Source organism: Sabethes cyaneus, chromosome 2 (assembly GCF_943734655.1).
Source record: "Sabethes cyaneus chromosome 2, idSabCyanKW18_F2, whole genome shotgun sequence".
NCBI classification, from domain to species: domain Eukaryota; kingdom Metazoa; phylum Arthropoda; class Insecta; order Diptera; family Culicidae; genus Sabethes; species Sabethes cyaneus.
The window spans coordinates 244,302,546-244,323,524 of record NC_071354.1 but is presented as its reverse complement, the minus strand read 5'-3'; the positions used below and the strand labels follow the sequence as shown (position 1 = coordinate 244,323,524).

Sequence of the window (20,979 nt, the reverse complement as noted above, 5' to 3'; positions counted from 1 at the left end):
TGAATCGATCCTGCATGGCTTTCTGGTTGACTGTGGTGTGCGAAACACGGTGGCGGATTCAAGCCAAATCGCCAAGTGTTTTACGGGATTTTGAGGAGGAGTTTTCGGATAGATCATTCCAGCGATAAAGTATCGAAATGCAACCTGTTCGACTTGAAAGTCGTTCCGATTGCGATCGACATGCTGGTGGTGGTCGCCGGTGCCCTCAAGGCCAAAACCAAAAGCCAGCCAGAGTAGTTCAACGAAATCGTCCCAGCCCCGCACACTGTTGGATTCCCAAGAAAAACATATACTCCCGCTGGTAGAGAAAGAGAAAATTCCCCATGACACTCGCCGCTTTCGGTTTGGTCTTCCTTCGAATGATCGCATCCTGGGGCTACCGGTCGGGCAGCATATTCATCTGTCGATAACAATTAACGAAGAGCTGATGATCCGTGCGTATACGCCAGTCTCGTGCTATGATGACCACGGCTACGTGGATCTGGTTATCAACTTGTACAACAAGAAAGTTCATCCGAAGTTTCCAGAGGAAGGCAAAATGTCAAGTGGATCCAAAATGTGAAGATTTAGCTATTACAAATAAACACCTTTATTCTGTATTTCGAACGGATCTTTATTTCGTTCAACTTCGAAGTTGTTTTGCCCATTTGATTTTGTTGTCGGAATGAAGAATACCATGCACTTTCGATCGAAATACCAATCCGTTCGAAATACAGAATAGGAGTGAAAATGGCGTTTCGAGGTCTATCAGGTCGACTGTAATCCCTGGGCAATGCAAAATTTTCCATCAAGCAGCTCCGCAAAGTATGGTGATAAAAATTCCAAAAGCTTATGAAGCGATCAACGGCGGTTTTACGCCTAGATGAACAACTTTACTGTTTATGCTTCAAGCTATACTCAGCCGGAGTTGGATATAATGTTGGATACTAATGACATAAAAGCATTTTATTTAGAATTTTCGTGCAGCAGGAAACTGCAGATAAGCTACTCGTCTATATTTTGGTCGCTTAAAAAAAGTTCGCGATAAATTAAAAAAATGAAATAGAAACCATTTTTGTCAAATATAAGGATTGATGAACGCCTTTGGGGATTTATCTTTGGCTAAACATCAGACTAAACATTGGACCTACAGCAAAACTGCCAAAACCCTTGTTCCACTGATCCGACTTGCATTGAGTATGCAATGTAACGGTAGATAGAAACCGGCCTTGGCATTCGACGAGCTTTTTATTGATTTTATTTCACCTATAAAATTGTAGCATCCAAAATGGCTCTTTAAACAGTTGCTTTTGAACTGCCATTATTTTGGATGAATGCGTCATGATTGGGATCATTGTCGCGGGTAAACAAAGACGTAGTCCTACGTCAAAAAATGGAATTTGGTTCATCACTTTCTTAAGCAGCAAAAGAAAGAAATGCCTGCTGAATTCCCAGATAACACAAAATCGTAATAGAAAGTTCACATTAAATCGTTTCCATGTCAATTTCACATTGGAATTGTATAATGATTAGAGTATGTCAAATCGAAGTGAACAATAAGTTGCTTTGCAGTCGTGCGTGTCTTCATATACAATTCATGACTGTGAATTATAAAGCAGGATAGACAATTGCAATATTTGATTATATCTTAATCATATATTTAGGAGTATTTAGTTGCGTTATAAAAACTGCGCAAAATAGAATTACAAATAGTTGTCAAAATTTTCGCACGTATTTCGCCTCCGCTTTGGTACATATATGTTCTTATATGGCGTGAAATATAACTTTTTCGTTCAGATATGATTTCGTATACCTCAGTTGCAATCGAGATATACAAACCAAATGGTTTACTGGGTTCTACCGGTTGTATCGTTAGCATTAAATGAGAATGAAGACTGGAACGAAAGAAACACAAAATTCTTGCTCTGGCAGAAGTAATTCAACTTGCCGGAAGAGATCTAGGAACATCGGCTACAAAAGCATCAGATCCGAAAAAACAAAAGCTTGTGAACGTGGATTACCGGACACTAAAAGCGGTAGTAAATCAAAAGCGATACAGAATGAAAAACGTTTCCAAATTTTACCTGAAAGAAGTAGGTGAAGAAGCCCTTATTAACTGCTCGGGTTTCCCGGTGGATGGGACTCCGAACCGGTGGGTCATTAAAAAACTAGGCCCAGCTGACACATACTGACGCTTTCGTTGAACCCGAAGCAGACTTAAAGGAATGTAAGAAGATATTCCACAACATTCTGTATGTCGTAGTTTCTAGTTTTCGGCTGGTTGAGGAGTTAGCATGTATACCACTGAGTGAAAGCCATAAAGACGTTCTTCTGGCCGAATATTGTTACCTACAGGCAGCTATATTGGCCTGTAAAAATCATCTGATTACAAAAAGCATATTTAACAATATGGGATCTTCCAACGATGAATCCGCGAATGGCATGGAGGAGGATTAAAGCGACATGGATTTAGCATTTAGATCCATAGATGTACCGAATTGATATAATTCACTAATAAGCAGAACCTAAAATTTGGTAGTCATTGTCTAGATCCAAAGCTCTATTCTGAAGGTCCTCCAACAAAACCATCGAGATCATCCGGTTCTACGTTTAAAGATGCCTACCTCTAAAGCGGAAGAAACTGTCGGCTAAGGGAAAACTGCATCGGAAGTAGGGCTGTCTAACCGGTAGTACCGGTAATACCGACCAATTTTTGGATACCGAAATACCGGTTTTGGAAAGGCAAAAAACCGATATTTCCGGTATTTTCTAATATCTTGGTATTTTCTAGTCTCTTCCTTCCTTATTGGAACTAAGTTTGATAGAAGATTGTACAAGTCGTAGAAAAACAATTTGGTATTAATGCTGAAGAGATGGAGGAAAAATTTGTGGAGAGAATGTAGAAGACCGGGGCATTTATTATGCTAGAAGCTACAAGACCGGGGTTTTTGAAAATAGTTAAATGCGGATTTCTCTATTATAAATTTGAAGAAATGAAAGACAAAATCTTGATGCACATGGAGCCATTCGGCAGACTTCGATGAAAGCGGAAGTTTTTTCAATTGTTAAAAGAGGTGGCAACAATATCAGTTTTAGCAGGGGAAATAAATCGCTCAGCGTATCCTATCTGCTTAAATTTTACTTTCCTAAGCAACAATACTGTAGCTAAAGTTTGAAAATGAAGTAATTTATTGAAAAACATCAACAACCCTGTTGATTTCGAATAATCTACCAATACCGGTATTATACCGGTATTACCGGTATTTTCTACGCGAATACCGAAATACCGGTTTTCATAAAAAGCACCCAATACCGACAGCCCTAATCGGAAGTGGTATCTACTCGGAATCAAAGCCGAGATAAGAAAGAATTCAACACTTTGTTGGCCGCTATTTAGTCACACCTTAGACCTGAGTTAGAAGCCAAACCAAAAGTGAAGGAATACGCAGCGTACGGAGCCAGTGTGGGAGCTAGCGGTGATAATTCGGCAGAAATGTCCAAGTTAACTTTTAACTTTAAGTTAACTCATAAGTAATTTACCTCTCTTCAGCACCCAAAATAGATAGTTTAAGTCGTAACTTCCGAGCCAATTTCCTCTTCTACAATCCGGACGTTTAGAATTCACGCCAATTTGATATGTTTTCAAAAAGTTTGTTTTCGTCAAATCAAAACAATAAATTCATGAAGTGGGCGCATTGCGCCTTTAAAAGGATTTCAAATATCTGCATAATATTTCCTACCACTCTACTGTAAGCTATCTCTAGATTTGACGTTTCACAAAGCTTTCAATGTTTCAATCAGCTCTGTACTAAAAGATAAGCCATCGAAAGCTTTCGCTCGCACTCGAGAACCGAGAACGTGACAGCGAAAGTTCGCAGTGAGTACACCGATGTTGAACTGCTGATCTGCGTAAAAAATACGCCAGGAAATAAGTGCCTTCACATTTGAAACTTATTTAACTTACATTATTGTACCAATGAAGTAGCAATTTGTTCGCCGCGTTTTTCCGCTGCAGGTCGTCGCTCAAAGTACCGTTTCGCTAGTGTAAAAACCCCCGATGTGATTCCGAAATGGTTTGTGGAAAGTGCCAAGTGGCTGGTTGCAACAATAAAGTTGAAGGCCCCAACATTCACAATCTTTCGTTTCATCGCTTTCCCAAAGATCATGACACGTAAGTACTTAGTTCCTCGTAATTTTACTGACGTGTAACATTCTCATTCTGTACAGTGATGGGCTTTATAAAGAGGGTTTGTTTTGATTTTGTTTTTTTTTGCTAAATTTTCCATCAAATGGCCATGCTGAACCGGCGCAAAAGTGTGACGTCACGTATGCTTTGCTTTATTGCGAAAGATCGAACGAAGAGTAATCGAATAAAAACAATCTCACTTTCATGATTTTTTATTCGTGCAAAATTTGCTGATGCTGTATGAGAGCTTTTTCACTTCAGAAGGGAGAGAGAGAGTGTGAGAGAAAGATAGGCATAACGTGAGATTGTGTGCAGAAGGCGGTGAAAAAGTAAGGTCGAGTGGTATTTTGTGTGACCAACTCTTTCCCGTATGTTTGTTTACTTGATGGCGATTGAAAATAGTTTGTGGCATTTACATATTTTCGCAAAATATTAGCTGGACTGTGCATATTCTATTTTTGCTTTGTTACTTTCACCCTTCAAATATAACCATTTTTTAAGACCACGCGAAAAAAGCGCTTATTAACTAATTAAATTGAAATAAAACGGATCAACAGAAATGAACAAAACTTTTCAAAACAAACATTAACCAACTCACCCTGGCAGCTTCAATTTTCCCATGTCCCGTTAGTCCGCGCTCTCAGCAGATTATCCGCGCATCCCTGTTTTAGTGTTTTCTCTCGCCGGTCATCAATTTGTTTTGGTCTGCTGGCCGCCACCGGTGCTGCTTTTCTGTACTAAACCCACCCAAAAGAGGTGGAATCGGATGGGATGAAGAGGATGTCAATATTGAACATCTAAAAGGTACGAACAAACGAAAAACATATTTTGTTTGCTATTTCACCTTTTTCTAACAAGCAGAACTAGAATTGCGTGTGTTACGTTTACCAAAGAATTAAAATCACCAAGAAAATCACTGAATTATTGACGTTTATTAAGTACATTTCTTCAAAGTAAACGAAAAATGTTCAAAATGTTGAAGCCCAAGCAATACCTACTGGGATTAGATATCTTGAAGAATAAAAGCACATCACACGATGTGCGAGAGCGAAAAGCCAGCAGGAGAGGAGAGAGTTTTTGACATAATAAACAAGAAAAAGAGGGCAAAAGGAAAGATCTTTAAAAGTCCCGTGAAACTCTTGGCGTGTGGATCTTTAGTGGCAGATAATCAGATATGTTTCATTTCGGTGGAAAATTGCCTGAACGATCGTGCTAAATGTGGCAAAAATAGTGAGCAAACTATTCCGATCTTCCAATAAGGTAACGATATTTAACGTACAAAATCGGCATCCTTCAGAATACGGTTGCAAAACGACGGATTTTCGGTGAAAAGCTGGTTCGACCTAGAAAGCGTGAAAAAATTTTCCACATTGGCACTCGTCTTCTGGCGAAAAGAAAAGAGAAGGAAATCTCGAGAGTGAAGTGGACCTCTTTTCGTGGAACTGATTCCTCAGTTCAAGTCGCAGGCAGTCGGTTCGGTCGGTCGGCAGTTTTTAGTTTAGCGAGCGAGTGTGAGGTGCAAGAATTCGAAGAGAACTAAGTGAAAGACGCCAAAGGGAAAGAAGCCATCGAACGGCAGCTGCCACAGTGCCAGAGCTTGTAGCATTACGCGAAGACCGCGGAGGGAAGAATCGAGGACAGTTAGTCTTGAGTTCGTGGCGTTCCGATTTTCTTTCCGTCAATTTTTTTTCTACCTCCTCGGTAACGATTCGGTGCCAGTCAGTGTGGTGGTGCGGCTAGTGTCAGTGAAAAACTTGAGTCATCAGTTTTCCGAGTGGTTCGTGGAATATGACCTCCCAGTGGAAGTGTAGGAGGTAGAAATCTTTCACAACATCCGTGCGATTTTTCTGTAGGAAATTTGATCTTGGAGCTACAAACGCACACACCGAGAGCAGAGGCGAAAATATCCAGGAAAGATGCCTCCATCTTACTGCTCGGTCATCGGATGCTTGAACAGTCGGAGCCCTACATGCAGTCTGTACTGCTTTCCCAAGGATGATGCTGTGTAAGTATAGAACTCAGAAATCCCCTCTACCATCCCCTTTCTTTCCACTTCCCACTGGCAGGGACCAATGTTATCGCCAGCTTGGTTGGACCGGGGCGAACGGAAACGAAGCAAGCGTGCATGAAGACACGCGGATGTAGGTACGTACACCTAACAGGCAGTAGCTCTGTCGGTGGCCAGAGTTGACGAAACGAGGGTAGGAACTGAGAGACGAAAAAAGGGACAGTGCTCAAAGTTTGGGCACCGCGTTCTTTCGTATGCTGTGTGCCAAGCGGTGCTAGCGAACTGGAATGTACCGTTCGGTTCGGGGTGAAATGCGGCCCGTCAGGTATAGGGAGAAGGGGGAAGGAAAGTTGAAATTGATTTTTGTCTCTCGGGTTTCGCTTGTTGTGTACTCCGGGGTAGGTAGGGCGGCACTGGCCGGTTGCTGTACGTCGCACAGAAACCGAAGGGGTTTGAAAAACAGAAAGAAAAAAAAATGGGGGAACTTGGCAGGAATTAGGGATCATCGCTGACGATGCTACAGGATGTACGCTCTCTAGAACTGGAAGGATTTCGTCATGTTGTGCGTGTCTGAAATGGGCTTCGAGGGAATGGCTTTTGATGTGAGGGCTAACCAGCACCCGGAAGAAGCTGGATGCACGTGTTGCGTTTGCAGTAAAAGTGTGTTTTTATTCCATTCACTTAGTCCCTTTCAAACCTAAGCAAAATAAAACTTGTCTTAGAAAACCAATGAAGGAAATTATATTTCGAATTTGGGAAAAAATCTGTATTGAAATGGCATAGTTTGCGTTCATTGCATCATAATAATAATTGAAACCAACCATTTAAAACAATCAGAACTACTAGTTTATTTCGAGGTACGAGACTGGCCTTGGACTGAAGGTACGGAAAGCTGTCAGAGTTAACAAGATCGCGCTAGCCCCACAATTGTTTTGTACTCTAATAGCTGGCTGCGAAGTCTGTCGAACAAAAAAAAAACAAAATTCACTAGCTGTCTTCCTTGACATAGACGGCGCATTTGATAATTCATCTCATAATTCAATGATTACGGCTATGACGAATGTGGTTTCGATATATCCATTATCCGCTGGATTAGCGAAATGTTATTAAAAAGAGAGAGATGGCAGCCAACCTTGGACGCTCAACTCTAACCGTTAGAGCAGTAATAAAAGGGTGCCCACGAGGAGGCGTAATATCACCTTTACTGTGGTCTTTAATGGTTGATGATCTTCTTCAAAAGTTGACAGTCTTAGACTTCGAAATAATTGGCTTCGCAAATGATACAGTCGTAATAGTTCGTGGAAAATTTAATTCTATCATCGCTGACCGAATGTAAATTGCACTAAATTTGATTTCATGATGGTGTGGTAGGCAGGGCCCTAATATTAATGCTATCAACACTACTCATCATACCATTTACGAGAAGGGAAAAAAATTTACATTAAATAACATAAGATTGAAGGAAACACTTGAAACTTTCAGACACTGCCAAATCAGACGCAGTAAGAAGCAGACCATCGAGAAGGCATGCTTTACCTTAATATGCTTCCATCATTGCATAAGTTTATACAATTAGAAGCTGAAAACAATGCTATGAGGATCAAAAGGTCTATTAACCTCTTTGAAGCTGATCTTGCAGGTCATTTTAGTATTCTATAAACTATCATTTATGATGACAGGATGGCAAAAAATACAATTTCAATCGAATATTTCGTGTATTTTAGCGCAGGCGACTGATGATGATCCCGATCTTCGCTCAGGCTCGATTGTTTTCTACACAGATGGTCTAAAATGGGCAATAAAGTGGGAGCCGACAGCCAAGAAGCGCTAAACGCTCTAAAGTCGGCGACATGCACATCAAAACATGTCTGGGAATGTATTCAATCACTCCAAAAATTATATTGCGGTAACCAAGTCAATTTGTACTAACTGTGGAATCGATGGAAACGATTCGTTAGGACTCTGATCAAATCTCATCAATTTGTAGCACAGGAGCCCATCTGCGGCTTTTGCTTTAAAAATGTAGCTAAAAATATGGGAATGTAAGAAAGTGGAATCAAATTGGAATGGCACTTCTATTGCTAGACAGTCGAAACGGTTTATCTCTCCAAACCCGTCAATGACTCGCAAAATCCTGGAGCTTTTGAAGAGTGTTCTTTTTACAATATTTTCATTTTATTTTGATATAATTTTTGTATTATTTTTGCTTCATTTTAATGTAATTTTTGGATAATGTCATTCTAAATTATCTTTAAAATTTCATCCCCTCCCTTGAAATTGACTTTTAAAGTCGTGGCACAAACAAAAAATTATTGGTCATGGTCCAATGGCAGGGTGGCTACAGACTCGGGAAAAGCGGGAAATGCGGGAAAAAGTCGGGAATTGGAACCTGTCGGGAAAAATGCGGGAAAAAGTCGGGAATTTGATGAAAATTGCTATAAATCGGGAATTCATGAATTTACGTAAAGATGATCAAGTTGAATACCTTGATAGAATCTGGCAGACATGTCGAAACCCCTACAATTCTGAAACACATGAATCTTTAGACCTCAAACGAAATCTTCGTACCAGGAATTTCCTCCACCTGCAAAGACGAACTGAAACCCGTCTGTAATTGTGACCGCATGGCACTCTCTGTATCAGCTTTTTCGTAATAGTGGTGTGTGGAGGGTACAGCCTTCCAGTTGGTCTCAAGGAACGTCGCTGGACTTGATCCCTTTGTTCTGCCGAACCACAAGCCAACGGATGAACACATCAGAAATTAAGTCATGAGCAACAAGATAAAAACGGGGAATATAACAATAATTCAAAATACTGGACTGGATTAAAAATTTTTTAATACTTCTTTCCGCACGTATAACAATTTTTATTGAATAACAATTTGTATAAGTTAAGTGCTTTATATTTTTACCTTAAAGTAGTCAGCTTTGATCTGTAGATTTTTTTACGAGAGATGTTTGAAATCAAAAAACGGGTAGCAAAAAGCAAATGTGCAAAGTACAACAACTGTGCCTACCTGGTTACAAGCAAGTGATCGTTTGCTTGTGAGATCTTATGTGTCATTAGTGAAATGCCAGTGTCATGTCAGTTCGTCAGTGATTTGGCCTCCTAATGTTGTGTTTGATATGCTTTGTGGCCAACTGTTACTGTGTAGCAAATTTGATAGATTCGATCATACGACGACTGGCTTATTTGATCAGTATCGTATCACGAGACCAACTGAGAGGAGACGGTTAGTAATAAATAGAGCTTTCTTCTTCTGTTGCGGGGCTGATCCACTGCGTCCAGTATTTTGAATTATTGTAATATTCCCCGTTTTTACCTGGTTGCTGATGACTTAATTACTGATGTGTTCATGTCCATTGGCTTGCGGTTCGGCAGAACAAAGGTATCAAGTCTGGTTGGTGGACGGTTATCTGCCATGGTTTTCTGCCATCTGCCACATGTCGCCAGGTTAGGTTCCAATAATAATCTGAATACAGTAGGCAAGACCACGCCGTCAGTAGCTTGTAGATCTGCTTCCTCTGTTCTCCTATTGAGTGTCTTCCTGCCGATTTCGTTTGCCCCTCTTCTCAAAATATATCAGATCCTTCTCCACTTACGCTTCCGAATCTCTGTTTCTATGTGGCGATATTGACGATAGAGTTCCTAATTGGAAATCCAAGTGTGAGACCACGAATCCTGAATGATGCAGAACGAAGACCTGCAGTTGCCTCCACCGACACGGACCACGTCTTGCAGGCAATCGAACGAATTTCACGTTTAAATTGAAAATTCGTATTAGGATCGGTACGGTACGGTACGGTCTTTAGACATTACCCTTCTATATCAATAGACTTCGCAGCCGGCTGTTAGAGTACAGGAAAATTACGGGGCCAGTGTAACAATCCTACTGACTCTATCTAGCAAGCACCGCCTAGCCAAGATTCGAACATACGACGACTGACTTGTTGAACCAGCATCGTACCTCGAAGCTAACTGGGCGGCAAAGTCAAAAGACTCCACGGTAAACCTCGGTCTGGTTAACTGTCAATGGTTCTAATTAAAATCTCGTCCATCACAACGAGGAGCAGTTGCGGTGACAGTACATATGTAGCCTTATGTCACTCCTGCAGTAACACATATAGGGACCGACAGGAGGCAATTTGCACTAAAACAATGAGATATACTACTTTATCAGGAACTCATCTACGCCTTAGTACGCCCCAGATGTTTTCATGTTTCGGTCGAATACTTTCTCGAAACCAACAAGTACCAGAAGAAAACAGGTCAGAATTTATATCGATTGGCAGGGAATCTAGTTTGTTATTGCCGGAGAGCAGCGTCGATTTTCTCTCGGATCCGGTTGAGGATTACCTTACAGAGTACTTTGAGAGTAATGCAAAGCAACGTGATGCTACGCCAGTTACCGCATTTAGTTAGTTTCTTAGTGATTTTGACCAATATGCCCTGCATCCAGTCCATCGGAAAAGTTGCAGTTTCCTTATTGCTATTACATTGCTAAAAAGCTGATGCATCATCTGAGCTAACAAAGATGGGTTTGCCCAGGCTTCATTTTGCTCATCTTGTGCATACAGAGGCAGAGTAATCTGCTTCTCACAACGATCCAATTGCTTTCGTTTTCTGTTCAACCGTTTCCTCTCCCTCCGAACGATGCCTAAATACTGTTTACTCTTACGACCACTCATCTTGCGCAGAAGGCGGAAAACGACTAGCAGAGCTAATATTTTCTTCGCACGCTGGAGACACGAGGCTATTTACTCCGTGTCCCAAAGAGAATATGCGTTAGGCAATTATATGGACTGGAACGATTTGTCCCGTGACCTTGAGAGCATGCATTCGGTAGAGCTTCGGCAGGAAAAGAAAGATGAAACCAAACTGATGCTCACTCGCCGGCAGAGCAAAGCATCAAAGCATTGCAAAAGCCACACAAAACTTGGCGAAGATAACATTCGACTAATCGATTCGTCTTCTGTGCTTTGCCAGGAAAACGCCGAAAATTGAAATATTTTGCAGAGCACGACAGAAGCCTGCGAAAACTTGTCACTAGCGGAAGGCTGTAAAAAGTAACGTCGTCATTCATCAGCTAGATATTTGACTCTGGCTCTCTAGTCCTGCTTACAAGACTTCTTAACAGCCCTCCTCAGCTTGGCGTATCATTGACGGACTGCTGTCTGAGCTGATCCTTGTTTGGCTAGGCTGTCAACAAGCTTATTACTCTCGTTTCTGCAGTGTCCAGGCACCCTGAATAATGAAACTTTGTTTTGGCGGGAAAGTTCCCTTAGTTGTGCTGCACTCTTAAACTAATTTGGATGCACAGTTAGTGGGCTTGCGAGCCAGTCGTGCCCAGGCTATCCATAAAGATACCTGATTTTCGGCTACTACATTATTTGAACCACTTCTGTTTCGTGGCAGAATCGACGAGTGCACTCCATAGACTCATAGTAGAGTGATAGTTTCGACCCTTAGCTCTGCTCTGCAAACTGCAATATACACAGCATATGTTACCTTTATTTTATAACGGAAAAATGAAGGAAGTTTCTGTCGGGAAAAACTTGAATCCGATCGGGAAAAAGTCGGGATTTTTTTTCAAGAAGTTCTGTGACCACCCTGCAATGGTTTTTCTGTATAAAATCAATTAGCTGTGAGTTCTATTGCCTAAAAAACTCTAAAAATGAGTGTACGGAGTGCTAACGCTTCCGGCACGTACCAGAAGTGGAAGTTCAAACCAAAAAGCGGTAGAAAAATTCCAGATTTCTCCACGATAATGTGCGACATGCACTCCGGACGATGTGTCCCTGGATGCCACCACAAATTAATTCGAGCGTTGATTGCACCAGTGACGAGTAAAGTTTTCGCAATGTAGTCGGATCCCGAAACTCTTCCAATTCTTATGATGAGTTCGAGGTGGCGATTAGCTTAGCTAATTATCGCTTCGTAGAACTGTTGGAAAGTTAACTGATCATGTAGCACGACGCCGAAATCGGTTACAACACTGCTATGATACAGATGCTGGCCACAGATGTAGTCATAAATCAATGTAGGTTTTTTATGGGAGAAACTAATAACTGACTATTTGAGGATGTTAATCATCTTATAGCTACAATTGACGGGTCCGCAAACATTTTGATCAGCTCTTGCGGTCTCAGGCAGTCCATTTTGCTTGGAATGATCGAGGTGATAGTAGTTGGAATAATGCCATTGATAAACAGTGAAAACGGTAAAGGTCCACTAGTGCTACCCTGAGGCACTCCGGAGGCTAGCCATTTCAATTTATCAAGCTCAGCTAACAGAATACCACGCCCAACTCGGTCAAATGCTGCCTTCAGATCAGTATAAACGAAGAAATAAAATCGATCAAATTTGTAGAATCTGATCTACCGGAAGAAAATCCATGCTGTGAGGATATATAGTTTTTCACGTGAAAGAACGACTTCCTCGATTATTTTCTACATTACGCTTGTCGCCCCTCTTGGAAACCGGGAATATGAAAGACTGCTACCATCGACTGGAAAACTACTGGCTTCATAGAGAAATTGAATATTAAAGCCAACCGGGCCAGGGCTATAGGAGGATTGCTTCAGTTTACAAATAGCCTCAAAAACTTCATCTTCAGACACTGCGAAGGCAGTGGCTCCAATCTCTTAGCTAGCAACGTATCACCTGTTGCAGGTGTGTTTCCGAATTTACGAGAAATATTTCAGAAATACGCTTGGGGAAACCGTCCTCCTAGCGTTTCATGTTTACAAATCTCCAAAACTAGGGCCCAATAATGTATGTAGCCGCTCAGTTTGTCTTTGCAAAAACCTTTAAATGCACCCAAAACTTCAGCTTCGCATTTCCTCTTCAGGAAGCCGCCTTGTTTTTATTTCTTTAAATGACACATCTATTTATCTATTTATACCGAGCCTAATACATAATTTTATCGCTCAGATATCACAAACAGGTGTCTTCAATGCCCTAAAGCTATCGATATCCGTGAAAGATATAGTATGTATTATCGAAATTATTAGTTTTTAACTCTGCTATATATACCCAATTCATTTTGGCTGAATGAAACTGAAAGAATGTGGTTTACAGTTCAGTTGGGTTCAAGCAAGTCGACTTAATAAAATACTGTCAACATCGAAAGATTATCAGGTTAATAACATTCGAAGTTCGAACAGTGAATACTGTTCGAATGACAATGAAATCCTGGAATGTCTGTTTTATAGTCACTTTCCGGGCTGTGTGGAAGCTGAAGTTCGAAACGATCGAGAAATCGTTTTAGGTGGCTTAGACTCATGGGCTTTTGCTCGGAGACTTGTCACAACTGAAGCGATTGAGTGGGCCGTGAACAGCTTCTCTCCATACAAATCTCCTGGACCAGATGGAATATACCCTATTCTACTGCAGAAAGGATTCAAGTACTTCAAACACATCAAGTACATACGAGCAAGCAAAAAGTTTTAGACCAATCAGTCTAACGTCTTTCTTGCTTAAATTACTTGAGCGGATTGTTGATCACCACATCCGCGAAACAAGCTTAGTAAAAGTTCCTCCTCATTCAGTCTACAACCACTTTATTACATGATGTGGTGGATAAAATTAAGGGGTATGAAATGGGGAAGGCAACTAGGAAGAAGCGCCCAACATAGCTCTAGCCATCCCAAGCCCCTACCTAGCGCCTCCACGTGGCCATACCTGGAAATACTTCAATTTGTATAATTGAGTAGCCAAGCTAGGAGGTGCGGGGTCGTGCGGTTTTCAGTTCCTAACCTTACAAATGTAGTTTTAGGCAACCATTAAACCACACGACTTTAATTTCAAGTATTATATGATTTATACTAATTTTTTGGTAAACTAATCTATTTTCAGAGAGCGAAATAAGGCGCTATATCCTTGGCCAATTGCAGCCTGGCTTCTGGTCTAAATGCCATTAGTTCATCCCTGGGGGTCCGGAGTATCACTTAACCCTTATTAGCAAAGATACTCCCAACGACTGTAAATAAATCATTATCTATGTATATGGGAAGCGTTTGGTACGGGAGGTCCACGCTTTCTTCCTTCCCTTGATTTCAAGGAGTTTGATGGAATTAGGTATTTTTTCTAGTTCCACTTGATTCCTTGGAATTCTCTCTGCGGTACATGCTGCGCAGTTGGCCTGGCCGTTGACAAGAAAAATGATTGATTCAAGTAATCGTCATTTTCCAGGATGCCTTCCAGAATTGGCTGCGTTAGTGTGAGATTAGATTAGATTAGATGATGTGGTGGATAAAATTAAGGTTGCTTTTTCACAAAAGGAATTTTGCTTAGGAACTTTTTTGGATATTGAAGGCGCGTTTGATAACGTATCTTTCGCTTCCATTTTGGAGGCTGCTCGTTATCATAATGTGGCTTCAATAATCATAAAGTGGATAGAACAAATGCTTAGTAACCGATTGCTTTTTTCGTCCTTACGGCAAGCAAGCATTTGGAAGCAAAGTGTTTGTGGATGTCCACAAGGTCGCCACCTTCTCTCGCCTCTTTTATGGAACCTTGTGGCGGATGGCCTACTGAGGAAACTCAATGGTCTAGGCTATCCGTCATATGGTTTTGCGGATGACTATCTCATCCTAGTAGTTGGAAAGTGCATAAGCACATTATTTGACTTAATGCAGCAGGCACTACGCGTCGTGGAAACGTGGTGCCGAGAAACTGCACTTTCGGTAAATCCGAGCAAAACATCTATCGTCTTTTTTTCAAGACGTTGAAATACCAATGGAGCTCGCGCTCTGCGCTTTTACGATTCGGATGTTGATGTTGTGAACGAAGTAAAGTACGTAGGGTTGATTCTCAACTCCAAGCTTGACTGGTCCACAAATATTGATTTCCGAATTAAAAAATCGTGCATGGCCTTTGGGCAATGTAGACGAGCAATTGGCAACTCTTGGGGGCTTAAACCCAAGTACATACACTGGTTATATACGGTCGTTGTCAGACCAATACTGGCGTATGGTTGTCTTGTATGGTGGCAGAGAGGGGAAGTTGTGACTGTCCAGACAAAGCTGTGGACGATTCCACTGGTCATACTCGATTGTGGTCGCAAACTGTTGCTGAGGATAAGTTTGCCCTTGCTCCTAGCGACGTAACGCTCATGCGTACTTTCCCGTATAGGACTTTCTCAAGTGACTTTCCTCCTAGAGAGGAGTGGATGTCAGACTACATGGAAAGGAAAATTTCCGACTATGTCGTCTGTTATACCGATGGTTCCTTGTACGAAGGTCGCGCTGGTGCTGGTGTTTACTGCCGTGAGCTGGAATTGGAGGAATCTTATTCGTTGGGTAGTTACTGCACCGTTTTTCAAGCTGCAATCTTTGCACCATATCACCTAATTTGCAAATGTCCTGCAGTAGCACAATTGCGTCAAAGGATCTTTGGATCCTACGTCTTAAATGAATCGGATTTTAGGAAAGTAAAATTACGAAACATTTTGATGTTTCTTACCGAAAGCGGTATTGAGCTGTAAGCTCTTATTTATCATGAGTATACCCCCCAGGGCGTGTACTTTTGATAAGTTAACTACCAAGGATTGCAGTATCCCCTCGGGGGCACAAAAATCTCTTGGTATGTATATGTTTGTGTTTGCCCAAATTCCTCATCCACCCCTTCCTATTCCTCCTGTTTTCCTTCCCGTCCTCATCAGGTAAATGATGACACGGGCAAGATGGGCAAGGCACAAATCTTCCACATGATTGTGAGGAACGTGCTGCTCGAGCCAAAGATACTGAAACTTTAAAACAGTCGTTGAACTGCATTACTCTTCAGATTCCGAGGACGACTGTTTAAAGAGCTGTCCAAAACAGAAAAATCTGGGAAAGCTTAGGATACAGCTGCTATGGTTTGTCTTTAGCTTGCACTGGTTGGATGTAATTTGATTTTCCTGTTTCACAGAATTGATGTTCTAGAACCTCTGTTCTTTGTCCAATATCTTGCAACTTGAAGCACTAAACATTGCATTCTATAGGTTCTATTAGTTTTTGGGGAATAAATTACACTAAATACTGAGGTTTGTGCCCAATTAAAATATATCACTAAATTTTCACTTTTTCGCCTTCGATTTTTCATTAATTTTTTTTCGGCCGTTCCAGTCGTCACATCACTCGCGGAACTTAACTTGAGACGCAGAAAACTTTAATTTACCACCCGAACAGTTATTTGGTAAGATATTATAATGATTTTGCCCAAACTGTTCACTTGAATTGATATGAAAAACTTTATTTCGTTTCGATTGCAATTCAGAACCCGCGACAGTCGTTGTTATACGTTACCAAGGAAACGGGTGTAAATGTGGGGTGATGTCATATTTACGTTGAGCACGAAATTGACCAATAATTTTCGCTATTTAATTAACGATCGTAGAGTGTCGAAAATATACTTATAAAATTCACTGACAATCAAATTCACCGTAAACAGCATTTTATGTGATAGAATTACTGTCGGATCTCGTTCAACAGCAAAAATAGATACGCGATTCTACGTTTCATAATTGTTCATAACAGATTATTACCTACTACATACTAGCAACTCTGTTTTCGTTGTGAAAGTACTGAAATCACTAAAAACTGCAACTGGATCCTTACGACCTTCACATTAATTTTTGGAAAATTGGTGCTTGGTTCCTTTTGGTTGACAGAACCGACATTAAATGTCAAATTTTGTTCGTAAAATGTAAACGTCCCAAGCCAGCCCTGGTGCACCAAGTTTCCTTGCCAACGGAAGTTGTTTGGTCTAAGTAGATTTTATCAAGTATTGTGTCTCTAATTATATAGTTATTTAAATCTAGTTTAAAGAATAGTTAAATTGCGCTATGAATTTGTTACAAAGATCGTGCTCCGTTGATCTGAAGTGGCCTTGAAGTTCCCTAGTAAATAATGCAGGTATCGGACTTCTTTCACGGATGAGCATTGCCTAGGTCGTTTGCTACCGACGAAAAAATACACCATGGGACAGAGTCAGGTAAGCCATGCTGTGGTGACTGGCCTACTGTTAGTATTTGTACTGATTTTTTTTTGCAATCATTCGCACGATCATCTATATAATCTTATCAGGACAAAACGACCGTGGCCAACAACGGGTAATCTTCCTGCTTAGCATGGTGTTTTGAACCTTTTTAATTATGGTTTTGTTCTGATTCTCTATACCTAGTGTGATCTATATTCTAAATTTTATATAGTTGTTTACCTACAAAAAAAAACCAACGTAGATTAGACACTGTATGCTCTTTTACTGTATTACTGTGACAATTTCAGAACTTAGAATCGATGCAGGTAAAGCAAACAAGACTTTAAAAAAGTTGTCAATTTTCTACTTTAAACTTTCCATGTGTCATCTAGCTCTAGTATTGATTCAACGCTTGATTTTGAGATTTTTGTTGCGACGATCTAGCACACCACGTTCGTATTTTTGCGTTTCGGCAACAAAGCAGTTGTTTAGTAAACAATAACAGCATATATTTTGTCAACATTGGTTCCTATTACTTCCCATAAAATCCTGCGCTCTGCGCTTATTAACTGGACCATTCTGTCAGTCAATGGTGTGATTGATAAAAATCTTTTCCACCGCTCTGCTGCTGGCTGGTAAGCAAAACTGCGGTAAACCACTTTGGCTTATCACAAACGGGCTGCGGCTCCGAGATGGTAGCCCTCTCAAACATTCCCACGTATACAAACACAAGAAACCGCACGATTGTTTTGTGTACCGCATTTTTCTCTCTCGTGTCGTGTTGTGTTATCTCTGCTGTGCACTCGAAAAGCCACAATTTGTGCGCGACAACACATATCAGTCACTTGCTTGAACGGCAAGCAAGTTTAATCAACTCGGACTGCCTAACCTAGGCAGGCAGAGTCATACCTCGCGCAGGGTGCCCATGCCCGTGCTGGTTGGGTTTTTCAGTTGTCGCCGTATTTGCCATTTCTTGGCCATCGTAATTCACTTTCAGCACATTCCCGCAGGTTCGTTCTACGCTCTTTTTCTCTTTCCGTCGCGGCTCGCTCAGTTCGGAGTGCATCGCATCTTTACTCTACTGTGGGTCTCTCTTCCGCTCCGGTTGGACTCATCACACGGCGGATCGAGTCGAACTACCTACCAGCTGCCAGCCTACCCAGCCAGCCAGCCAGCCAACAACAGCAGTAAGCCAGCCTGCCTAGTAAGCCAGCGCCAAATGCACTTCCATTCCATCAGCCTTTTCGGTCCCCACAGCGAGCGGCGGTTCAGTCCGTGTCAGCAGCAGGTCGAGTAAAGACGCATTTAAGCAACGAGTGCCAATCCGCGCGCGCATATACACCAGTCTATCTACACACCCCGAAAGGTCCTTGATTCGCGCACATCTCAGCCAGCAACGCTGCTGACGGTGGTGGCCCCGTCGTTCGGTATCAGTCAGTCAGTCAGGCAGGCAGTTCTGCTTTAGGTACCCGATTGGTGTAGGTTTTGTGCGAAGCTATATCCCACGGGGCCTACGACGACGTGAGTGTCGGCAGTGTGTGAGTTGGGTCGGTCGGTCGGTCGGTCGGTAGCATACGGAACAGCCGCAGTAGAAAAAATTACCTCTCGATTGGTCCGGCCGAGAAGAAAGAATATCATCAACATTTTGTGTGCCATACGGTTCAGTGTGTGTCAGTGTGGTGTGCTGGTCGTGGACGGACGACAAAGATTAGGAAGAGCGATTGTGTGAACCTAGAACTGTGTCATCGTAAATTCCTTGGAGTTTGAGCTGGTTTTTCCCAATATCCTGTTAGACCGATTGGTAGTTAGTTGCTAAAGTGCTTACGAAATAACAATAAAAAGTAGGCAGCACGATGGGAAAGATGTCCGGAAGTCATTGTCTGGTAATGGGTTGCCGTAATAGGCAATTGCTGAATCAGACCAACACCAGATCGTATTTTCGATTTCCTCGAGATCCTGATATGTAAGTAAACTATGTATGACATTTGACATTTGACATTCCATACCCGCAGTAGGTAGCACGGGTTGCTTAGTTTTTCGGTGCGTCCTTATTTCAAACAGGAACCAGTTTGTAAAATTTTTTCGAAGATCCCCACCCGTGTAGGTAGGCTTTTCCAGCTCGGAGGGAATGATCCGACCCATTGTAGGAACGTAGAACAAAGAGCCGAAAAGGAAGGCAAATAAAGGACCATCTGCCAGGCAGGCAGGATGGGAGCACAAAAAAAATGCCTGCCAAAGAAAGCCAACTGCGTCGCTCTGGGTAACAACTGGCTTATTTCGGATCGTTGTTCGGTCGCCAACGGGCACCAGCAGTCTTTGTGCTGGTTTGGCTGGCCCTGCCCTGGTGGTGGCGCACACACAATTTCGGTTTTTTCCATCCACTTTGGTGGTGGTTCAGTTGATGCGAAACGCGCGGTCGGTGGCGATGGCGGGCAGCGATGATCGTTCACAAACCACCGTCGCGAGACCCTCTTCGCTGCCCTGCCTGACCGATACCCCCCGCACACCGCACACCACCCTCGCCAAAACCCTCACCCGGTGCCTTCCGCAGTCCTGTCCCCTATCGAACGCTGACGCTCTGGTGCGCATTGGCTAGCCCGACGACTCTGGTGAACCACACACCAACCCCGCTACCCGCGCGCTGGCACACCGCCCCACAGCACCGCACGAGCAGCACGGCTGGTTCGCCTTGTCGCTCTCCAAGTGGCAGTGCCTACTACATTCCCATCCACAACTTCCACACAATCACCATCAGCCAGTTGAGTGTGCTGCGCTGAGTAGCAACCAACCCCACAAAACCCGACGAGACTACTACGACCGAGTCCACGACGAGAAAAAAACAACAACAACAACGCCAGCAACGAAGAAGAGTCGGTCGGTCGGTCGGTCGGACGCAGTGTGCCAAGTTGCTACGATAATAGAGTACTACTCGGAGCGGCGGCGGCAGCCTCAGCCATAATGTAGCATGTCATGATACGGGTTGCGCCCATCTCCGTAGCAGTAGTCGTGGACGCCGCCATTGTCGCCGCACGCCATCACGTCATGTTGGATTTTTTTTTTGTTCGTTTGGCAGCGATTACGAAATTCTCAAGGCTCGGTAGTCGGTTCCCCCTGTCGGAAACTGTACTTCCCAAGTGCGACTCGAATCACGTGGTCCCGTTTGGTGCCGATGCCGAAAGCGATCATTTCATTCCAACATTGGGTCGAGTTAGAAAGAAGTTTTCCCCTATCGCTATCCGGTTTCTGCGGCGGAAGTGCGTTTACCGCAACCATGTCGACCATGTCGTTCCCTGCAAAGGTTTCACCAGTGCACCAGTGCCTGGCGACATTCCGAAGTCTGCCATTCTAATGTACCTACAAACAAGGTCACGATTTGGAATTACATTCCTCGGGTCGGCAAACAAAACCAAACGCACAGGTTTGTGACGTGGTTAGATTATACATTCTTGCTTAGTCTTCTTTTTGGGGGTAAATTTTATCAGCTGCTGATTGGACACACGACACAAGGGAGACGTATAGATAGTTCGGTGACTGTGGTTCAATTGGGAATTAAGCTTTCTACTATAGCGATGCGATGCTCAAACAAGATTTGAGCAAGTTATGATATTCACTTAGGTTACTAAAATATCAACCCTGAATTGATCAACCGGGTCACCTGCGCCCTTTTCAAATTTCATGCTCTGGTTTTGGTATGTTCCTTTTGGAAATATTTCAAAAGATTTCAGATCCTCATTAATTATATCTCAGATCAGCATTTTTTATTTTACGTTTAGGACATCCCCTAATGAGTTAGGGTGGTCCTAAAAATAATCGAGACTATTTTTTCAAAAAATTTTATCTTCTA

At 42.3% G+C, this 20,979-nt stretch overlaps 1 protein-coding gene across 2 annotated transcripts in view; it reads left to right on the top strand.

The window, feature by feature from the left end:
* The first annotated feature begins 3,860 nt into the window (after window positions 1–3,860).
* Window positions 3,861–20,979, top strand: part of LOC128733978 (putative uncharacterized protein DDB_G0282129) — a 36,634-nt gene continuing 19,515 nt past the window's right edge. Inside the window, exon 1 of one of the 2 annotated variants that reach the window (XM_053827912.1) lies at window positions 3,861–4,150. In XM_053827912.1, the coding sequence (XP_053683887.1) occupies window positions 4,050–4,150 (101 nt within the window). In that variant the 5' untranslated portion in view covers window positions 3,861–4,049. Of the gene's footprint in view, window positions 4,151–18,216; window positions 19,099–20,979 lie in introns of those variants that run through there. The other variant, XM_053827913.1, reaches the window with a different exon arrangement.